Source organism: Otolemur garnettii, unplaced genomic scaffold (assembly GCF_000181295.1).
Source record: "Otolemur garnettii isolate 467f Iridium unplaced genomic scaffold, OtoGar3 scaffold00014, whole genome shotgun sequence".
NCBI classification, from domain to species: Eukaryota; Metazoa; Chordata; class Mammalia; order Primates; family Galagidae; genus Otolemur; species Otolemur garnettii.
Window position 1 is genome coordinate 17,825,862 of NW_003852409.1, and position 23,232 is coordinate 17,849,093.

Sequence of the window (23,232 nt, forward strand, 5' to 3'; positions counted from 1 at the left end):
TGGGCTCCTGGGACGCCTCCGCCTGGGCTTTCGCTCGGCCCGGCGGCCTGGGGTCCGCGCCACGAGCCCCCCTCTGCGCCTTGGGAACCCCCTTACCCCGCGTGTCGGGTGTGGGAGCCGCTCTCAGAAGCCTTTTGAGAGTCAGAGGCCAGGGCAGGGTGGGTGATTTCTGGAGTGAAGCTGACCCCCGAACCCCGGGGAGACTTGGGTAGAACCTGAGGGCAGAGAGTGGGGCGAGGTAGCTGCCTACGCCTAAAACCAAGTATGGGGTCGTCTCAGGCCTGAGGGAGCCTGGGTTTCAGTTCTGGCTGTCCAGGACTGGCTCCTTGACCCTGGATAGTTCTCTTTCTTTTCTAGATCTTACTGTTCTCTTCTGTAAAATGGAGAACTTGGGCTTCAGCCCACTGTCTTTCAAGGTTTTTCCATCCTAAAATGCCTCTAACGGGCCTTCTTATGGTCTCTTGTTGGCTTCCCAGTTAACAAAGAAAAACAGAACAGTACTTTCTCTCTTTCTGTCATGAATCTCGGTGATGCACCTAGAGCTGGGCACTCAGCATCTGCAGAGATGGAGACCTTTGCTCAGCAGGACCTGAGGGTACTTTCCTTTGCAGGAACTCTCCACCTAGCTGAGAAAGAGGAGTTGAACTTACTCAAGATGGGTAAATGGAAGGTCTGGTTAAAATGCAGAATCTACAAAGGGAACTCACAGAAGCCAGGGAGCCCATAACAAGTTAGTGGCAGGGGCCTCCGGGCTGTATTCACTGCCTTTGCTCCACCTTCATCCTGGTATCTGTCTCTCCCTCTGGTGCTGCCCTAGGGCTGGCATGGAGCTGAGCTAGATGGGGGGCCGGGGGAGGACGGCCTCAGGACCTTGGAGTCTTGCCAATCTCTTGCCCTCCACAGCCTCCGGGTTAGATGAGGGGCTGCACTGTGAGTGCACAGGCTGAGGGTATAAAATGCCAGCTGCCCTGCTGGGCCCCTTTCTCCTTGGCACTTTGCCAATCCAAGGAGCCTCCTTCCTCCAGGAAGCCTCCTTGAAGAGCCTTCCCCCACCCCTAGGCGCTCCCTCTTCCTACCTTGTTTGGTACATCTGTGTTCCATAATTCACTTTCTAAGAGTTTCTTCCCACCAGATGGTGACCTCCAGGAGGGAGGGAGGGATGAGCAGGCCTTTAGGTTTTATTTCTGGTTTCATAGTCAGGAAAGTACAGGGGCCAACCCTAGGAAGTTCTTTGGGCATGTGCGTGGATTAAAAATAACGACAGCTACGTTCCTTCAGTGATTCCTGTTTGCCCAGTGTTGTTCTGAGTGATTTACATGTGTGGGCTCTTTAAACCTTGCAGCACCCTGAAGTTACCATCATTATCCCCACTTACATGTAAGGAAACTGAGGCAGTGAGAAGTAACTTGCTAAAGGTCACACAGGTGGGAAGTGACAGGACCAGACACGTAAGTTAGTCAGTAAAAGAAACAGCCTCCAGGTGAATGAATGAAGTCTGCCAATTAGAAGTTTGTGGGCGGCTAATGGGGCCAACTAGGGTGCTGTGGCTTCTTCCCAAAGACAGTGCCTCGTTTGGGGATTTTGCAATTAATAAGAGCTTTCTGTACAGCCTGGAAGGATACCGTGTAGTTCTAGCTTATGTATGGCCCTTCCTGGCTTTTGGGTGCCTTCCAGCCCTTTTTGAGACCCCACTACTGCTTCTCTGGGCTGCAGGCTCCTAGCTACAATGTCCCGGGTTCCTTATCTGGAATGTGGACCTAAGAGTTACATCTACTTTGTGGGCCTAGAAGGTGATCAAATGAAGCAGTGAATGGCTTTGGTGATTATCAAGAGCAGGGCATACACCTTTGTGGCTATTTTTGTTACTTTCCTGCTCCTTTGGGAGTACAAGGTAGGAGGAAGGAGTGGTAAGATGGATTAGTAAATGCTCATTGTATTTAGGAATGCCCTCTATGGGCCAGGCCTTGGCCTAGGTGAGGAGGAGAGGGTTCTGCTCACCCCATTCTAGCATCTCAGGGACACTGGGATTGGTTGCTCGATCTTGTGCCCTTAACTCTCTCTCTTTTTACAGTAATTTTAGGAGTAGGCTCAGAGACAGCCAGACTGATGCAAAGGCATGGAGATTATGGGCTTGGAGCCAGATGGCTTGGGTTCATTCATCTGGCTTCAGAGGTGAGAGACACCCAGCCTTGGGTAGTTAGCTTCACATCTTTAACCCTCGGTTTTCTCTCCTATGCAATAGGAAAGACATACCGAGGAAAGGGGCCCATATGCTGAGCAGGTACGAGATGTCAAGTTCATCTTTCCTTCTGTTACAGCCACCAGACAGCTGCACCAGGTAGGCTGCTGACTCCATTTTGCAGATGGGAAGAGCAAGGTTTTGGTTGTTATGTAACTTGACAGCAAATGACAGGGAGCATGTGAGTGGCTGAGTGGAGATTCAAGTCCAGGCATTCTGGCTCTAAAGTCTTCAGTCTTTTCATGATTATTTTACTGTTTTCCAGCCTTGGCGCCTGGTACAGGGCAGGAGTGTGATCCTTGTTAAAGGCTCATCTTTTATATATTCTTGTCTGGGAGAGGAGGGGTCCCAAGTGATTTTCTGGAGCTTAAAGTCAGGGCCAGCTTCGGGTGCATGCAACCTGCACAATCACCAAGACCCCTCATTTAGGGAGACACCCCTCCCGCACCATTTTATCTAATGCTTTACTATTGCCACCTTTTAAAATTCTTCATTGTTTTTGAACAAAGTGCCCCATGTTTTCATTTTGTACTGGGCCTCAAAATTCTGCTGGTCTTCTTTAAAGACTTGAGAGAAGCAGAAGATGGTGATGGCATGGGAGTCAGGTCCCTCTTTGGGGGTGTGCTCAGCAGCAGTCAGCCCTTGGGCCAGCCCTGAACCATGCCGGTGTGTGCCAGCTGGACACTTCATGTCTTAACATTGAGAACAGCAGAAGATGATTTCTAGTGAACTTTTTACCAGGATGATTAGTAGAGCTGTTGTGTCATCCCAGGGGAGTTAGAGATGGTTTTCTTTGGTGAAGGGCGATTCTCAGGGTCCCCCATAGACACAACAGAGGTCAGGTGTGCAGGTTGCAGGCAGAGCAGATGGCACTTGTGATTCAGTTTTTCATTAAGGAAACACGAAGGGTGTCACTGCTTTTGCTGATGAAAGTGGCTAAGGGTGAAGCCTGCTGTGCCTCTCAGTGACCTGGCTCTGGAAGATTTGGAAGCATTTCCAAGATTTTTTAGAGCTATTAATAAATGCCAGGAAGATTGCTCTTTTCACCATTTTTTTTTCTCCTTATAAATGACTGTTTAACAGCCAGCATTACCGTGTTCACTTTGGCCACCTGGAAGCTCAAAACCAAATTCTTGGCTCAGGTATAAAACTATGCAAAATCTCAAACAGTAAAATAAGAGCAAATATTTATAGAATGTGTACTTTGTTCCGTGTTCCGGTATGTTCTTTAGATGTGTCATTTATTGATTGTTTGCTGCACCCTCTGGGGGAGGTTGCATGGTTCGAAGACTGAAGCTTGCCCAAGTTTACCTAACTAGGAGTTGGGAGAGCTGACGTTTTAGCTGGTTAGTCTGAATCTGGCGTCCTTGTTCTTGAAAACAAACCTTCACCCTCTCTGCTGGAGAACTTGATTGCATAAATATTTGAGTATTTTTGTTCTTTGTGGTTGCCACCTTTTTTTTTTTGTTTGTTTGCATGTGATTTATGTTTCCTTCCACCTGATTTTGTAAATTTGAATTTTGCAATGTCTTCTGGGAAGCTGTTTGACATTCTTTGCATCAGCGAGGATCCCTGTCGTGACTATATCTTGACTATATCTTTCTTACACCTGGCTGCTGGGGCATCCTCAGTAAGGAACTGGAAATCCCAGATGCTTGGGAGTGGGGCCTGGCCAGCCTTTGAGTCCCCCATGGGCCATTAGCCATGGGAGAGCTAGAGAAGTCCAGGACCAGAAAGGAAGTTCTTGATCTAGGCCTGGGGGAGTTTTAGTTTCTCCTTCTTCTGAGAGATTTCCTCAGCATGATGATAAAGACCAAAGTCAGCGAAAAGACTCCTGGTGTCTCTCCCTGGCCTCTGGTGCCTTTGGCCTTGGAGAGAGCTGTAGGAAACCCAGCCTGCCCAGGCCCAGGCCTGAAGTTCCTTTTTGTGCTGTTTTCTGAAGGCAAGTGAAGCTGAGGTGACCACTGCAGAATGAACCGCAGCCCTGAGAAGGGGAAGTAGAAGGCCGCTGGCGCTCTACCATGGCCTGTGAACCACAGGTGCACCACGGGGCGGCTGGCCCCTTGCCTACCACCTCTCCTGGCTGGGGCTCCCTGCCTGCAGGGACCCCTCCTGGCTGGGGGCAAGGTAAGGTCATGACTCTTCATTTTCTACCCCCCTTTCTACCAGTTGCTGAGCTGGACTAACATAGCATGATTGGGGGAGGGAAGGGGCACGGAAGTTCCTTTAGAGAAGGATGGGCATCTTTGGGATACGTCTCTAGGTTACTTCTGTCATTTCTACCCAGTTCTATCACCACCTGCTTAGATCAAGCCACTGTCACACTCTGCTTGGACGCCTGCTGTAGCTTCGCAGCTGGTTTCCTGTCCCTATTCCCTCTTCTATTCATTCTCTGCATGGCAGCTGGAATTCTTTTTGAAATGCATGTCTAGCCATGTCACTTTCTGCTGCAGTGTTTCCCATTGGGCTTAGCATGGAGCACCATCATTCAGCAGCTCGCAAGGCCTGCTTTAATGTTCTTTCCCATGCTGTTCTGCCTCAGGACCTTTGCAGATGCTGTTCCTTCTGTTGGTTCTGCTTTTTCCCTGCCTCCTTTCCCCTGCTTAATTTCCACTCATCCTTCAGAGCTCTCTTAAAATACCCCTTCCTTGAAGAATCCTCCTGAGGCTCAGCCTGAGTTAGGACCCTGTGATACAGTCTTCTCTCTTCCTATAGCACTTATCATAGTCTATGCAATTACCTGTGTAAGAAAGTGTTGAAGTCCAGCTTCCTACTAGATTGTAAGTTCCAGGAGGGTAGGGGTCTGTGATTTTTGTTCATCCCTGTATCTGCAGTACCTAGCAGAGGACTTGGCATGTACTAGATACTCAGTAAGTATTTTGTTTAATGAATAAATGAATGAGAGGCTCGGTACAGGCAAAGGGAAACACTCTGAATTACACAGGTCCATAGGAATGTGGCTGGTTACTTAATGGGATTTGAAACTTGACTGCTTAAAAACAAAAGTTTCTTTTATTATTCCTGTTATTAGGAAAGCCATTTATATACACTTGTACACAATAGTAGAATGAAATGGAATAAAATACTTTTTGCTTCAGAACTTTGTGGATATTGCTTCACTGATTTTTAGCAAGCTAATTCTTATTTCTTTGTAGAAAATCCCTCCCTGTGCCCCACTGTATACTTTTGTTTGGTAGCTTTACTTAGCCTAGATGTAAAAACAAGTATTTCTAAGTGAAGGACTTGCTTTCTCACTTTTTATTTATTTATTTATTTTGAGACAGAGTCTCACTCTGTTGCCCAGGGTGGAGTGCCATGGTGTCAGCCTATATAACAGCAACCTCAAACTCCTGGGTTCTATCAATCCTCCTGCCTTAGCCTCCCAAGTAGCAGAGGTTGAGTTACTAAGACACCTGGCTAATTTTTCTATTTTTAGTAGAAATGGAGTCTTGCTCTTTCCCAGGCTGGTCTTGAACTCCTGAGCTCAAGCAATCCTTCTGTCCTGGCCTCCCAGAGTGCTAGGATTATAGGCATGAGCCGTGGTGCCTGGCCTAATTTTGTCATTTTAAGGAACAGATGAGAGCTAGTATTACCAAAAATTCAGAACTCCTGGTTTGAAAGGCAAACAAAGACATCCTGAAAGGACTTGACATTCCTTGGGCAAACACTTAATGTGTAAAGAGCCAGGCTGGGGGAACAGTTCAAATTCTCCATGCCTGGAGTCCAAGTCCACTGTTGCTGCAGAGAGCTAGTCTGGGACCCTATGTGCATGATTGCCTGTGTCTTGCACTCTGTTTTCCTGTCTGGCTTCTCTTTCTCTCTTTCACTTTCTCAGGTAACTTGGGGCAAGTTCCTTTGCTTTTCAAAGGCTCAGTTTCCTTTTCCCTGCAAATTGTACCCACCTCTTAGGGCTCCTGGAACAACAAACAAAATCATGACCAAAGCCTCAGGTCAGCCCTGGTGCTCAATAACGGCTCCATACCTGGAACCAGGTCTTATTACCGCCTTTATTTTCTTTTTGTCTAGTTTTAATTTGAGAATAAAGTCTTAAATTTAATTTTATAGTTTTATCTTTTTATGATTTGTTCTTTTGAAGCTACCTTGAGTCCTTTCTCAATAAAGGTATGGGAAGGTAAAAACGGACACCAATCTATCATGGGTACTTGATCATAACTTCTGAGTTCTGACGAGGTTGCTTTTAAATTATGATGACAATACAGTTAGTTACTCAGCACCTATTTTAACTGAGCACTTTATTTGTATCATTTTAGTCCTCTTCAGTGGATATGATCATCCTTGAGGGAGGAAATAGGCCCAGGGGTTGAGGTCGCTGCCCCCCTTTTATCCTGTTAGTGAGAAGCTGAGCTACCATCTGAACCCCAAAACTATCTAGTGTGTTCTTTCTTTACCTCACTTCCCTGCCCCCACATTCCCTCCCTTCCAAAAAGAAAACAGAAAGAGGGAACAAAATAAAGTTCTTTCTGGCAGGACATAGAATTCTATTTTATTATTTTTTTAAATTTCAGAATATTATGGGTGCACACACATTGTAGTCACATGATTAGCTTTTGTACATTTAAAGTGAAAGTTATAAGTGTGCTCTCAACACAGAAAGTGTACAATGTACCCTGTAGGTGTGAATTTCCCTTCCCTTCCTCCCTCTTCCCACCAACTTAATGTCCTTTAAGTTTTACTTCCTTATGTTCACTTAAGTGTTGATTGACTAGTTTCAATTTAGCATTGAATGATGTTTATTTATCCATTCTTGCAAAACTTCACTTAGAAGAATGGTATCCAGGTCCAGCCAGGTTGTTATAAAAGATACTAGATGGGGTGGCACCTGTGGCTCAAAAGGGTAGGGAGCCAGTCCCATATGCTGGAGGTGGTGGGTTCAAACCCAGCCCTGGCCAAAAACTGCAAAAACAAAACAAAACAAAACAAAAAAACAAGATACTAGATAACCATTTTTTTATGGTTTAGTAGTACTCTACGAGATATGTGTGTGTGTGCATATATATATATATACACACATACATATATACACACACATATATATTACACACACATATGTATCACATGTTGTTAATCTGCTCATGTATTGATGGGCATTTGTGTTGTTTCTACATCTTTGTGATTGTGAATTGTGCTGCTATAAACATTTGAGCGTAAGTGTCTTTTTTTGTACAATGTCTTTTTTTCCTTTGGCCAAATACCTAGTAGTGGGATTCCTTAATCAAATGGTAGGTCTACTTTTAGTTCTTCGAGGTATCTCCATACAACTTTACATAGCAGCTGTACTAGTTTGCAATCCTACCAAGAGTATAAGAGTTTCTTTCTCTCTGGATCCACACCAGCATCTGCTGTTTTGATAAGAGCCATTCTCCCTGGAGTTAGGTGATCTCTCATTGTGGCTTTGATTTGCATTTCCCTAATGATTAGAGACTGTGAACATTTTTTTCATGTGCCCGTTGGCCACTAGTTTATATTCTTTTGAAAAGTTTCCGTTCACATCTTTTACCCAAGGTCATAGTATTCTATGGAACGTTTGCAATCATAGATGGTACCCTAGGATATGAGAAAATAACCCTATCAAGGTTGGGGACCAGAGCCTTATTGTGTTTATTCGTTTATATATCAAAGATGTATTTACTGTCTGCTATATTATAGGCATTGAACCCAACTGGGGATTCAGGAATGAACAAAGCAGTGTGGTAGTATATAGTCTGGTAGGGAAGACAGATTTTATTTAAGTAATTGCATACATATGTAATCAAATAATTGCATGCATATGTATTCATCTTTGATGAGTGTAAAGGAGAAAAGCAGGCTGTTATGGGTAGGTGTGGCAGTAGAATTTGATGCATTTGGAATGTCAGGGTTAGTCAGCTCCCTGGAAAAAGTGATTGAATGGGAAATAAAAGATGCGTAAGCTCTACTTGGGTAAAGCTAGATGGAAGTGTTTAGGGAGAGGGAAGGGTGTGTGCAAAGGCCCTGGGCCTTGTTTGTAGAGCAAAGGGGGCCCATGTGGCAAGACACAGAAGCCTGCGTTTAAGGATCCTTGTGATCACATGCAGCCCACCCAGACAATCCAGGATCACCTCTCTATTTAAGGCCAGCTGCTTAGCAACTTTAATTCCATCTGTTACCTTAATTCCCCTTTGCCATGGAAGACAGCCTATTCACAGGTTTTGGAGATTAGGGTGTGTCCTTTGCGGGGAGGGGGTCCTTGTTCTGCCTACTGTAACCATTTTTTACTTAGACTCTGTGAGAATTCTCTACTGGAAATTTAAGCCATTCTGTTGAGCATTCTTTGCAGGCTGGAATAAAAATGTCTACTACCTCACCCCCTCAACGTAGTTAGTTGTTCAGTCTCTGTTCAAATATCCCTTGTGATGGGGAACTCTCTATTGGCAATTCTTAGAGGGGACAGCTTTCACTCTCAGTAAGTTCTTCCCTGTATGGTCTCAGATTGTGACCCAGAAGCCCCCTCATGCTGGCCTCGGTTCTGCCTTCTGGGGGCCTCCCAGTCAAGTCCATGGGAGATTTGAGGACTGCCCCCATGTCTAGGTAGCAGTCCTCAAATCACTGAGCAGTCTGGGCTCTTCTTAGTGGCTAGCACCCACCCAGATGAAGCTTCTGCTCTGTTTTCAGAGCTCCACAATGGCCAGGTCCTCACAGTTCTCCGGATTGACAATACCTGTGCACCCATCTCCTTTGATCTGGGAGCAGCGGAGGAGCAGCTGCAGACCTGGGGCATTCAGGCAAGTGCAGATTTCATTGACTCCCTACCATTTTCCTTTATGTCCATCTGTCTGTCTATCTTTTCATCCACTTATTCACAAAATATTTATTACTCTGTGCTTTCTCTAGTAAGGTAAGTGAGAAAGGTGAATTTGAACTTTGCTTTCTTCCCAATTAATTCATCTAACAATTAAGTGCCAGGCACTTAACCAGCTACACTTTATAGAGTTGGACAGGACACGTGCTCACACGTCCCACTGGGGCAGACAGATAGCAATGCTGCAGCAGAGGAATGTACCAGGTGTTGAAGACCTTCATGGAAGGAAATGATAAACTTGCCTGGGGTAGGGGTGGGGTTATTGGTTAGGTAAGCTTTGCAGAAGAGCAGATACTTGATCAGGCATCTTGAAGTGTGCTGAGTGGACAGAAGGAAGGCAATGTTAGGAGAGGAAACTGCCTATACAAAGGAAATGAGCATGAGTTCATTAGACAATGATACAATACCTTCAAGCATAGTGATTTGAGACACAGGCTTCACAGACTTGTAGAACTGGATGCAGACCCAGTTCTGCTACTCCTTGTCTGTGTGACTTTGGGGAGGTAACTTAACTTCTCTGAGCCTTCATCTTCTGTAAATGAGGAAAGTATTAATACCTATTATATAGAGTTTTTGTTAGGATCAAATAATGCTTGAGGAACATTGACACTGTCTCTAGCATAGAGTAAATAAGCAGAAAATTGCAGCTTTTGTTGTTGTGAAGGCCTTGGAGGTACGGGTTTGTCTGTTTTCTAGGTCCTCACATGAATAGGCCTTCTCTGTGTTAGCCAGGGAGGGTTCACTAGGGACGGGGGACGTACAGGACTGATTTCACCCAGAAGAGTTTAGAATATACTTCTTTAAAACTGAACTGCATTATGATTATCACCATGGAAGGAAAACATTCCCAAAGGACAGTGCCAGCCGCATATCAGCACAAGTTGAATTATGATTTGATGTTTCTTTTTTATACGTGCTGTACGGAAGTGCGTATTTTTTAAACAGTTGCTTTCAGATTTGGGTTTTTTAAACTGGTGAACGGTTTACACTGGTCTACCATGTTCCTCAATATGATTTTTGATGCTTACAGTCTGGTTTCTTAGGTCTACTCGAGTAGAGCCTTAAAGTTCTACAGATAACAGTTTTGTTTGGGTAGGAAGATGTGAGTGCTTTGGGCTGAATTAGTAGACACTGATACTGTGGCATTTGTAACCGTACCTGCTACAGAGTGCTCACTAAGGGGCCAGCCTGTGCCAAGCACTATTAATATGAGTGTTACCTTATTTCATGTGTGCCCTACCCCTACAGGGTAAGAACTCTCATTATCCTTGTTTTACAGAGGGGACAGCTGAAGCTCAGATGAGTGGGGTTATTTGTTCTAGGTCACACAGCATGAGAGTGGCAGGACCAGAGTTTGGGCCCAGGGCTGTCTGACACCACCCTGTGCTGTACCCATTAGGCTACCCTGTGCCTGTGGTGGGTGCTGGGCCCCAGGCTGCGGGATCCTTGTCCAGGATGCCCTGATGCCTGCTCTTTCTTGAGCTGGAAGCCATTCAAGTTCCTCATTCTCTTTTCTGGGACATACTGGAATGTATCTAATCCCCCTTCCACATGACAGTCACATGAAATGGAATGACATGCTTGCTGGCAGGGGGGAGGTGGGGAGTAGCTCTCCTCTGGCTGATCCATCTCTTTCCCTTGCATTCCGAGCAGGTCCCGGCTGACCAGTACAGGAGCTTGGCTGAGAGTGCCCTCTTGGAACCCCAAGTGAGAAGATACATCATCTATAACTCCAGGCCCATGCGACTGGCCTTTGCTGTGGTGAGGCGGGTGTGGCCCCCACTCTGGCCCTGCCCCAGTGGCTCTGCTGGAGCCTGTTGACATGAGTCAGGGGTGTGGGGCTGGTGACCAGCTGCCTAGGAAGGAGCAGTGCCATAGGCACTGGATTTGATATAAGAGGAAATTTATGAGAGAGAGTTGTAACCAAATCCCTGCATAAGGGCTGGGAGTCAAAGTCTACCATGGGTGGAGCTCAGGATTAGGATTCTGCAGGCCCATCCAGCCTGCTCTGGATTCAGTGTCTGGCCTTGGCCAAGACTTTCTTTCTCTGGGGCTTGGTTTCTCCATCTGATCAACGCATAGGCCCTTTTGGCTGTAACAGCTAGGTATGTGTGTATGTATAGCCGCACACAGGTACACATGATCTTATAAACACTCACATGCACCTACATATAGACACATGTAGACACACGCGTATATGGCAGAGCCAGGATTCAAACCCAGAATCTGGGCTCTGAACCACTCTGAGTCATGGCTGTTTTGTTTTAAATGGTCAAATAGCACACCTGACTCCCATATCCTACTTATAGGGAGAAGGGACCCAACATTTATGAATTCCATAATAAATGCTGGGCTGTCACATATGTTACCCTGGCAACTTTTGTGACAATGCTATGAAGTAGGGATTTTATCCCCATTTTATAGATAAGGAAGCTGAGGCTCAGAGGTGTTAAAACGTGTCCAGACCTCCAATCTGCAATGTGGGCTTCTGGCTGAAATTTGTCTCACTCAAGCGCCACCTGCCTTTTTCTGTTTTATTTGAACTCAGGGTAAACAAGGATTAGGATAGCTCCTAACCCCTTTATTCTACTTCGTCTTATACATGAGGGAGATGAGCTCATTCCCACAGATCCTCTGTCTGGATCAGTCCCTTATCTGTCCTGTGAGCTGTTGGAATCCATGGATGGTATTAGGAGTGTCTAAAGGATGTCTGTTTTCACAAAGCTGCTTCATTTAAGACTGGTGTTCCTGACCGTGTGACCCTTCTGGCTTCTTGCAGGTTTTCTACGTGGTGGTGTGGGCTAATATCTACTCTACCAGCCAGATGTTTGCCCTAGGGAACCACTGGGCAGGCATGCTGCTTGTGACCCTGGCTGCAGTGAGCCTGACCCTGACTCTTGTGCTTGTGTTTGAGAGACACCAGAGGAAGGTGAGATGTCTGGAGACCACTGCCTCCAGTGGGGCTGTGCAGGTGTGAGAATTAAATTTCAGGTCAGAGTTTTCTCTTTTGCCTGACTTGAAGAATTTCTCCAACCATGAAAATTCATGCTTGCCCATATGCCCAGTGACTAAAAGAAATTAAGTCACAGATGTGATTACATCTTCTCTGTTAGGGGGTTATTTTTCTAGAAGCAAGCTGTGTCTTGAGAGAGAGCCTGAGAGGAGGTCACCAATAGCAAATATTCTTACACTACTTGAGTTAACTGAGCCTTTTCATTCACTTCCTCTGCCTGGATACTCACAACAGCCCTGTGGATGTAGGGGCGTTCCTGAACCACCTTGCAGCAAAAGGTGCCTGGGATTGAGGGAGGGGAAGAATTGATTCCCATTATTCTTTCCTGTGATGGGCAGATGCTGACACAGTGCTCGGTTGACAATCTCTAATCCTGGTGATGACCTTAGGAGGCAGAGAGAGGGAGGTCAGAGAGTTTAGGTAACTTGTCCTGGATCCCACTGTTAGTAGCAGAGGCAGGGTTCAAAGCCTGAGCCCTCTGCCTCCTGATCACGTTCAGAAAGAAGGTTGATACTTCCCAGCTTAATGTATGGTTCAGAGTCCATTCTGTTCCTTCCGTGTCTGTCTTCTGTCACACATTGAGCATGTATGTAGTATGTCGTATGTCACCTGTTAAATGCTTTACTTGGTAACTCATTAAATCCCTCAGCAAATCTCTGGGTAGATGCTGTTACACAAACTTCATAGGTGAGGGGTTTCAGAAAGGCTCAGGGAATAGCCGTGCAGCTGATAAATGGCAGAGGTGGAATTCAAGGCCAGGTCACCCAGATTACAAGTTGTGTTCTTAGTCAATACCACTGTTTTCTGTGGCTGCTGTGATGAATTACCATGAATTTGGTGGCTTAAAACAACACAAATTTATTATGTTACAGTTCTGTAGTTCAGAAGTATGGCATGAGTTTCCCTGGGTTAAAATCTAGGTGAAGGCAGGACTGCATTCCTTCTGGAGGCTCTAGGGGAGAATCTGCTTCCTTACCTCCTCCAGCTCCTGGAGGCCCCCCCCGTGGTTCCTTCCTCCATGAAAGCCAGCAACGGAAGGTCCAGTCTTCCACACTTCTCCTTCTCTGACACTTTTGCCTCCTTCCACTTTTTTTTTTTTTTAAGAAACAGAGTCTTATTTTGTCACCCTCGGTAGAGTGCTGTTGTGCCACAGCTCATGGCAACCTCTAGCTCTTGGGCTTATGCAATTCTCTAGCCTCAGCATCCCGAGTAGCTGGGACTACAGGTGCCCACCACAAGACCCGGCTATTTTTTTTTGCAGTTTGGTTGGGGCCAGGTTTGAACCCGCCACCCTCGGTATATGGGGCCTGTGCCCTACTCACTGAACCACAAGTGCCGCCGCCTCCTTCCACTTCTGAGGACCCTTGTGACTATATGGGCCATCTGATGACCCAAGTTAAGCTACCAGTTTTAAGGTCAGCTGATTAGCAACATTGATTTCACCTACAGCTTTAATTCCCCTTTGCTATGTAACAACATATTCTCAGGTTCTGATAACTAGGACTTAGACGTCTTTGAGGGGATCATGGTTCTGCCTGTGACACTTACACTGTCTTTCCAACTGCTTGGGAGAACTCCTGTTCCTCCACCCCCAGCACCGGGAACAGTTCTGGGCTCTTGAGAGCCTTAGCAAATGTTCTGCTCTGTGTGACTCAGGAGGGGAGGGCAGGATGTTGAGAAATGTAATCAGGGTTTGGAGTTTGAATTCCATTTAGTGCCTGCCAGGGACAAAAAGGTACTTTATGGCTTAATCATTTTGAAAGGATCTTTGTCAGGCTATGCCAGGACACTGACAAAATATGCTGCCCTTGGGATCAGGTGAAGCTTTCGTGGCTTTGATGTTTGGCCTATAAAATATAAATTGAGTTGGTTACTCCTGTGGCAAGAAATTTTTATAAGGGGGGGCAAAAGCAAAGTGTTTTGCTTTAGCAGAAGTGAGCAAAACAATCTGGCACCTGGCAGGTGCTTCAAGGATGTGGATGTAATTCATGCAGTTCAAGGATGCCTGCTTTGGCTGTCTGCCTCCTCCTCTTGCTTCCTGCTTTCATTCAGCTGGAATTTATGAAGCCCCTGCAAGTACCAGGTGGTGTGCTTGGCCCAGGTCACAGAGATGAGCAAGACCTAGGCTCTTTATTCATGTCTCGGCTTGGAGGCCTGAGGGCACAGCAGCAGTGCTCCCATCACTTTTGCTCCTAATGATGGGCATTTAATGAGCACCTACTCTGTACTGTGTGCTTGGGGCCCAATGCTGTGTCCAACAATGACCTTATGTGAGGAGACAGGATACCCCTGCCATTTGCTAGCTCTATAACTTGGGGTAAGTTATTATTTAATCTCGTGGAGCCTCAATTTTATCATCTGTAAAATGGGATAATACTTGTAGCTCCTTTATAGGGTTATTGTGAAAGTTAAATGATACATAGGAAGTCCTTATAATAGTATAGGTATAAAATAAGTGCTTTAGAAGTTTGCCAGTGGGTACACTGAAGCTCAGAGAGGTTAAGTAACTATTCCATGCCCACACAGCCCTCCTAGGTCTCCCTTTACGTCTCAGCTCTAGGACTCCTTTTTTCTTGGTCCCTCATCACTCAGGACCATGCAGATCACCCTTCCTGACCATGGTGTCATCCTGCCTGTGTCCTCCAGCATCCCTGAGAGCCTCAGCACTCAGACATGTGGCTTGTTGCCCCACTTTGCTGCATCGTTGACCTTTCCCCAGATTGGAAGGTCTACAGTGGCAGGCAGGACCCTATCCATGTACAGAGCATTGCTAGGGTACATGAGAAGCTCCTAAAAATATCTGTGACCGACATGGTCCAGTGGAAAACACAGTGATTTTAGACTCACTGTCATCATCACAGTGATAGTGGCTGAAATGTATTAAGTGTTCATTCTTCTAAAAGTTCTACATGGATTAACCCATTCATCCTTATTATAACCTTCTGATGTGGGGGGACATTATTATCTTCACTTTGGGGATGAGGAGATGGAGGCAGAGAGATGTCAGGGGATTTGCCCGAGGTTATACAGGCAGTGAGAAACAGTCAGGAATGGGACTGTTGGTGGGTTTCTGAAAGGATGGACAATACTCTCTTTCTTTTTTTAATGAGACATCCTTTGTCACCCTTAGTAGAGTGCTGTGGCATCATAGCTCACAGCAACCTCCAACTCTTCAGCTCAAGTGATTCTCTTTCCTCAGCCTCCCTAGTAGCTGGGAGTACAGGTGCCCCCACAATGCCCCGCTATTTTTTGTTTGTTTGTTTGTTTAGCTGGCCCAGGCCAAGTTTGAACCAACCAGCCCTGTAGCATGTGGCCGGCACCCTACCCACTGAGCTACAGGTACCCTAAAGTTCTTATCAAATAAAAATGTATGTAATTATCCCTTGATTTTTACAGTAGTAAGGTACCAGGAAAATTCAGTGTGCATTAAGTCCATGCCAGAACTCACTCTAGGAGTATATGTGAAGTAGAATTAGGTTGGTTGCTCGGGGAATTCTAAGCTGAGTGTTCACCTGCATTCATACCCAGTGGTGTCTTTGGAGTCCACGTAGGAGGCCAGGGGACAATCTTTGACATGTGGATAGTCTTTTCTGGGACATGTCCTTCTGTAAAAGGCACGTGTTTAGGATCTCTGGCCATCCTCGGCTAAGTGCCAGCATCATTCCTCCCATCCATGTGACACATTTCCAGAGGCCCCGTTCAGGGGACCTGCTTCTTTTGAGAACCATTGTCCTTGATTGACTGCTTTCTTCTAACTGCAACAGAAAGTCCTCTTGGGCTGTCCCCCAATCCAATGCTGATGTCCTTCTTCTGTCCTCTCTCCCCTGCCTCTTGGCGTCTTCTCTGCCAGCTGAATATAGGGTGTCTGTCCCTTGGTTTGGGTGGGGAGAGTAGGCTGCTGATTTCTGCAGCCCCTCCCGAGGCCAGCCTCTGTGTTAGCTGCTTCCATGGAGGTGCTTTTAGGTGGATCAGAGGCTTCACTTAGGCAACAGGTGCCCCAACCCATCTGGTCCCTGCCTCCCACAAATAGCTTGTGCTCCCAGACTGCGTTGCAGGCTCCGGCTGGAGTGCTTCGCACATGGTCTCTGTGGCATCTCACTACATTCCTAGGGGGTGTTGGCACTCTTTTCTTCTATCACTGAAGACAACAGGGCTCAGGGAAGGACTTACCACCTCAAACAACTTTGGCCCAGGGCGGTCTGACATAATTGAATGTGTTTCATGACCCCCTGTCTCATTTTACAGGGGAGGAAAGGGGAGTGTCCTGAGGGGGAGGATTGTCCCAAAGCAGCTTGGGGTGGGACAGTGTGTGGCTGTTGCCCAAGGCCCAGGTGCTCCCTGGCAGCAGGAATGTCTTTGTTTTGCAGGCCAACACCAACACGGACCTGAGGCTGGCAGCTGCCAACGGAGCCCTCCTGAGGCACCGGGTGCTGCTGGGAGTGACCGACACGGTGGAAGGATGCCAGAGTGTGATCCAGGTACTGTGTCTCGTGGTGACCTCCTCTCGGTGACCTGCTTTTGGACTGGGCTAATGGAGAGCAGTGGCCTTGTGTTCTCCCCTCTACACAGTGTCCCTAGGAATCTGCTAACAAGACCGCTGTCAGCAGCCCTTTCCTCCTTCCCTGCTCCAGTGTTTCTTCCTTGAGATGCCTCCTCTGTGCAGTAACTGGCGACCTAGAACCTCCACCTGGCAGGGCTGGGAGGGAAGCTCAGATACTATCTGAGCCTCTCTGCTCATTGGATGTTTATTCAGCAGACAGATTAGGGCCTCCTCTGTGCTGAGCCCTTGGTTGGGTGCTGAAGACCCTGAGGGGCCCAGGCAGAGTCCCTGTCCTACAGGAGCTCAGCGGCTTGTATGGATGACAGGTGCACAGACAGACAGGCAGCAGTAGCCTCTCTGGCCCCAGAGCAAAGGAATGGCCCCTGACAGGAGAGCTTGCTGTGTGCTGGGCCCTCAGCCCAGCTGAGGTGTGTGAGGTGCAGGGGCTGAGCAGAGGATGCACACGGACCCCATGTTTGTGGAGACTGTTACATGGTGTAGGGTAGGAGACGCTTGTGTCCGACATCAGGAGGTGAAGCAGATGGCATCACAAGAGTCCTGGCAGTTCAAGAGTGACATTGTAGACTGGAAGTTCTTGGAGTCTGAGGGTCCTTTGTACCCTCCTTAATTTCTAAAGCTGCTTCATCAGTTAGCACATAGGAGTGACTGGGCAGGTGTTAGTTGAATACATGGCTGGATGGGTGACTGAAGAATGGGCACATCTCAGACAACTGGCCTCTTTCAGTTTCAAAATAGTGTCTTAGGATGAGGTGATCTAACATAGGGGGTGCCCTTCAGATTCACAGAGGTACTGTGGTCTGGAGGTGGGGGCAGGTCAGGCGGGGTAACGAGTGAGGGTGGAGATGGACGAGAATGGCTGGGAGGTGGTAACACTTAAAGTGAAATGACGGGTTGCTGCCACCTACTTTTGTATGTTTGGAGATTTTCATAGTAAAAAGGTTTAGAAGAATCATTTGAAAAATACTCTTTTGGGGATGAGACAGTGAGAGAAACTAGTTGGTATGGGTGACGTGACTGGATCTCATGGGTTGGTTACTGGGAGGAGGTAGGTCTGGGGGCCTCAGGAGGTAGCCGGTGGGTGGGCGTGTGAGACAAGGCCACCAGATTCCTGTGGAACTTCACCGTGATGTGTGACAGGTGGGGGCCCACAGAGTGTGTATTGTGTGAACAAGGAGGGTTTCAGCCTGGTTCAGCCTGCTCCCTGGAGACTGGAAGTTGAGGTGGAAAGGAATGTCAGGATGGGGCGAGGACTTCTTATCCCATTCCCCTTCCCCTGGAGCACCCCAGTGATTAGTTGGTGATGTGTCACCTCCGATGGGTTTTGCTTATTTGGATGTTCAGTTCCAGATAGAAAAGTTGAGGATGGAGATGGTAGCTCCAGGTGGAACTGCCCGATGTCTGGGGCTGGGTAGGAGGTTAGGAGTCTGTGTGGGTGCTCAGCGACTTGTGGGAGATGGGGCAAAGCGGGTTTGAACAGGGTTTGACATTTTTTAAATCTACAGGAAGCCATCCATACAAGTGAGATGTGGTCATAGCATGGGACTCTGGGGGAGAACAGAGCCACACGTATTCCTCCCAGGGGCAGACTGAATCTGGTGGGGCTCCAAGGGCTGGGCCTCCGGCGAGGAGACAGGAGGTGGAGGACAGTCACAGAGGGGAAGAGTTCTAGGTGGGGTTAGCTTTGAGCCCCTGTGATCATGGGTGCTTCTCCCCACAGCTCTGGTTTGTCTACTTCGACCTGGAGAACTGTGTGCAGTTTTTGTCTGACCATGTTCGAGAAATGAAGGCTAGCCAAGAGGTAAGATATCCTAAGTGAAAATCAAAACAAAACAAAAATAAACCAGGGGGCCAATTGCATAGGTTGCATTACCTCCATGTTGGAAAAATGTTTAAGAAAGTTAATTGGAAGAAAGAAGACTTCCATGCAATAATTTTTTTTTTTTTTTTTTGCCAAGAGAATAATGGTTGTTTTTTTGCTTCTTTTTAACTAATCGTATCGTCTTCATTTCCTATAGTAAGTGTATATTTCTGTATGATGATAATAATAATAAAATCTGGCAGATCCAAAAGTATTGTGTATCTGAATGGCCTTCCTTGTGCACAGTGCCTCTCTGACCCTTGTTAAGCAGATTCTACAGAGGAGGAAACAGGCTCTGGGAAGATCCGCCACCTGCCTGTGGTTGCAGAGTGGGCTGGTGACGCCCAGGTTTGGAGGCCAGGCCTCTGTCTTGGAGCCCTGCACTCCTTTCCTGGGATCTGCCCTTCCCAGGCCTGGCTGCAGTGGATCTTGAAGTCATTATTGAGGTTAATCTCTGATACTGGTTTGGTAGTTCTTCGGTGGCCTCGGGCAAGCCCTTTGACCTCAGTTTGTTCATCTGCAGCATGTGAATAAAGATACCCAAGTTCCCAGGCTACTTTGAGCAAATCAGAGCATGGAAAGAAAAGTATTTGGAAGCTACTAAGTACCATGCTTCTGTAGGGAATTATGTGATCTCACCAGTGTGGCCCAATTCCAGATTCTTCTGAGGTCAGCATCTGATGTGTAGATCATTCTGTCCTCTGCTGGGTCTGCAACTCAGGGAGTGACTCAGCCTCCCAGATACTACCCAATTTAGGACACACCTAAGCCCCTTCTGTTTCCTTTGCAGTCTCTGCTGAGAAGCAGACTGAGCCAGTTGTGTGTTGTCATGGAGACAGGGGTGAGCCCCACGACAGAGGAGGGGCCTGAGAACTTGGAGGATGCTCCTCTCTTGCCCAGCAGTCCTTGTCCTAAGGAGAGACCACTCATGCAGACTGAGCTTCACCAGCTTGTTCCTGAGGCCGAGCCAGAGGTAACCGGTGCTAAGGCCAGTCAGGGCCATCCTCCTTATGGGGCACTTGCATAGAGAGAATCTGTGCAGGGGCTTCAGGGTCTAGGCTCCTGGGGACATGGCTTCTCTGAGTTGGTAGAGACCATACACATCCAGCCCAGTAGTTTTAAATCTTCTTTTCCTTTACCCTATCACTTTTAAAAATAGTTTATAAGAATCATTTTATATTTATTGGAATTTTTATTGCAAGTTTTTTAAAGATCTTAGATATTTATGATCTTTGCATTAGATATTTAGTTGCACTTAACCATGAACATATTGATGAATTTTGGGTCTTTATCAGTCAGTCAGTCAAGCAACTGTTCATTTTGCCAATCTGTCTGCTTAAATTGCAGTTGGATATTTGAATCTTATTTGTATATAACTCTATTGAATTCTAATTCCTCCAGCCCTACAATTCTGCTGGGTCCTGCCATCCAAGCTGTCTGTTGGGTGTGTCTAAAAGCACTAGTAGACCAGAAATCTCAAGATGTGGTTTGCACCCATGCTTCCTTCTTCTAGTAGCAAAGACAGACCCACCGTCAGGGAGACAAGCAGCGAGGGGCTCTGGAACTATGTTTTCTTTTCACCCGAGAGGCTTGGGGATCCAAGGCCCAGACCAGTCCAGGCTTCCTCTTTTCCTTTGGAAGCAAGTGGGAAGCCTGCAAATAGGACTATTTAAAAGAAAAAATGACACATGTATGAATCTCTTCCCTTGAATCCTACTGACTTTTTTACAGAGCAGAAAAGATTGAAAGGGTCATGCACTTTATTATGACTTTCATGTCTAGGTTTATGGGTAATAGCCCATTAAATATGGGTCTTTTAAATTATTTTTTCCAATTCATACCAATAGTAATACAATTTCCTGTCATGAATATCAAGTGTGTGTGCACATGTTTATGAAATAGCTGCCCTTATTATTTAGCTATGGAAAATGTAATTGATGCTGCAGTCTCAGCACCGGCCGGACCGTCATATTTCAGTAGCAACCCAGTGTCTGTGAAAGACAGAAAGACAGTTATAATGACCTCTTACATCTTTATAGATTTTTATCATGCATAAAATTCTTTAGTGTACCCTCTGAGGTGTGGATTATTTTCCCTTCTTCCTTGATGGGTAAAATAAGGTTCCAAGGTCCTGTCTTGCCCAAGATCACAGAGCAAGGGCAAATGGGGCAAGGCCAAGGGCAGAAGCCCAGCCTGCTGATTGGAAAGTAGGCCAATTTTCTCGCTACAGTTCTTTGCTTCTTACCTTATTGATTTTAGAGTAAATCGGTGAGAAGACTGATCAGAGTGAGTGAGTGGCAGATTACCTGACGTTTTTAATATCTTCTAAGCACAAAGAAAGAACAACAGAAGCCAATCCTGGGAACCATTCGGAGTTTCTGCTTTTTGAATAATAATGATGGTAATAATGTTGATGATATTTATTGAGCCTTAGGCAGTGGGCTAAATGTTTTCTATCCATCTGTTCCTTTAATCCTCATTCCAATTTAGTGAGGTCGAGGCTACTATTTTCCCTGTTTTACCAATGAAGAAATAATCTCAGCAAGGTGAAGTGTCTCGCTCAGGGTCAGTCACACATGGCAGTGCTGAAATTCCCTCGTGGCCTTTTGGGTTCGAAAGCCTGTTCCTAACTAGTAACTCTACATACTTATCTAGTTTTGATGTAACCCACACCTTAGAGGATTCATCAGGCTTACATTTTTTAAAGAACTGGATCATTTTATTTTAAATAATACAATTGAGCAAGAATCCTATTTTTGGCCCTAAGCTAGACTACAAAACAGGAAATATTGAGCTGCATAGAAATCATCTTACTCCAGTTTCATTTTGACCGTATATGCTGCAGCTATTTGTTTAATACATTTTGCTCTGAGTTTAGAAGTGCATTATTTATTACTTCAGCTAAAGCGACCTTTTTTTTCTTTTTTTTTTGAGACAGAGTTTTATGCTGTGGCCCAGGCAAGAGTGCTAGGGCATTAGTCTAGCTCACAGCAATCTCAAACTCCTGGCCTCAAGTGATCCTCTTGCCTCAGCTTCCCAAGTAGCTGGGGCTACAGGTACCCACCACAGTGCTTGGCTTAGTTTTCTGTTTTTAGTAGAGACAGTCTCTTACTTTTGCTCAGGCTGGTTTCGAACTTCCAATCTAAAGTGATTTTCTCACCGCCACCTGCCGAAGTGCTGGGATGATAGCGTGAGCCCCCGTGCCCAGCCTAACAACCTCTGTTAGCATCTTAGCAGTGCTTATGTAATGAAACCTGCCAGACCTAGGATACATTGAAGAATCCTGCTATTTGGGGGATATTCTCCTCCCCAGCTCCACACTTAACTAGTGATTTTCATAAAGTGAGTCACCTTATATACTTCACAGACTCCTAGACACTTAAAACGGGAAAAAGGGGTTGGAGCCTATGGCTCAAGGAGTAGGGTGCTGGCCCCATATGCTGGGGGTGGCGGGTTCAAACCCGGCCCCGGCCAAAAACTGCAAAATATAAAAGGAGTAAGTGTATGTGTGTGGGGTGCGGGGGTTTACTAGGCATAAATCAGTGGTAATTTGTTTACTGCTGTGAGGGTGCTTATCTTTTTTGTGCATATTATTATTGCCAGTCAGCAATTAGTTACCCGCCGTGGGGATGAGGAAACCGAGGCTGCAGGAGCCCCACAGCTGGTCAGTGCAGAATGGGATTTTCAGTGAGGTTGATGTCTCCCTTGACCCACAGGTGTGGCCTGGCCTGGTTCTTCCAGTGAGCATCACTCGTCTGTAACGAGTGGCCTTGGCCTTCTCCTGGTGCCTGAGCCCTGCACCCCGCAAGGTGCCTTCCTGTGGTCCTCACTCTGCTTCCCTGCCCCCTCTAGGAAATGGCCCGGCAGCTGCTGGCAGTGTTTGGTGGCTACTACATCCGGCTTCTGGTGACCTCCCAGCTTCCCCAGTCAGTGGGAACACGACACACAGACTCTTCCAGGGTTCCATGTCCCTGCCAGCTCATAGAAGCCTACATCCTGGGCTCGGGGTGCTGCCCATTCCTGGCCAGGTGACCTAGGGATGAAGATACTCATCTTCCTCCGAGACTGAGATGTGGGGGAGGCTTCAGGAGCCCAACATGGCCAGTGGTGAGCCCCCAGTGACAGCAGCATCTGGGGCACTGAAAAGGGGCTTGGTCATGTCAGCAAAGGGGTATTGTGCTCACAGCAGGGCCATGCACAGAATGTCTTCTCAAGATCTCATGCTGAGCCCTGGCCTTTGCAGAAGCTGATGGGCAGTGAGCTGGTCCCATCCCGAGCTACCCTGTGCTGCTCAGAACCATGGACATGGATAGAATGTCTCCCATCCCTCCCACTAAAGCCCAGGAGATACAAACATGGCAACTGGGGGAATCATGTGTCCAAAGCATGGTCTCAGATGAAGCTTCGATCCTGTCCCTAACCCCTTGTGTCAGTTGGAGAAACTGAGGCCCAGAGAGGACACTGTCTTTGTGGCATTGCTGTGGACCTCTCAAATTATAAGACTGCCTCTTCCCAACCTGAAGAAAAGTTTTCAGAACTCTCTCCATTTGTATGTTTTTCTTTCCCATATTTTATGAAAAATAGTGACATCTAGCACATAGGCTGCTGAAGACAGATGGAAGATGGGAGTCAGAAGAAGACAAAGGGCAGATAACTGTTAATGTGAATATGTGAAAAAGACTGATCCTGTTTGACTTGAGGATTGATTTTGTTCAATACTGTG

At 46.7% G+C, this 23,232-nt stretch overlaps 1 protein-coding gene across 6 annotated transcripts in view; it reads left to right on the forward strand.

Annotated features, from left to right (window-relative positions):
- TMEM268 (transmembrane protein 268) overlaps positions 1-23,226 on the forward strand; it is a 23,810-nt gene extending 584 nt beyond the window's left edge. The window contains exons 1-10 of one of the 6 annotated variants that reach the window (XM_023510590.1): positions 23-158; positions 2,243-2,338; positions 4,182-4,366; positions 8,891-9,000; positions 10,731-10,838; positions 11,857-12,006; positions 16,458-16,568; positions 18,369-18,449; positions 19,300-19,482; positions 22,362-23,226. In XM_023510590.1, coding sequence (XP_023366358.1) covers positions 4,261-4,366; positions 8,891-9,000; positions 10,731-10,838; positions 11,857-12,006; positions 16,458-16,568; positions 18,369-18,449; positions 19,300-19,482; positions 22,362-22,541 — 1,029 coding nt within the window. In that variant the 5' untranslated portion in view covers positions 23-158; positions 2,243-2,338; positions 4,182-4,260 and the 3' untranslated portion in view covers positions 22,542-23,226. The other 5 variants (XM_012802420.2, XM_023510591.1, XM_023510589.1 and 2 more) reach the window with 5 other exon arrangements.
- The last annotated feature ends 6 nt before the right edge of the window (positions 23,227-23,232 follow it).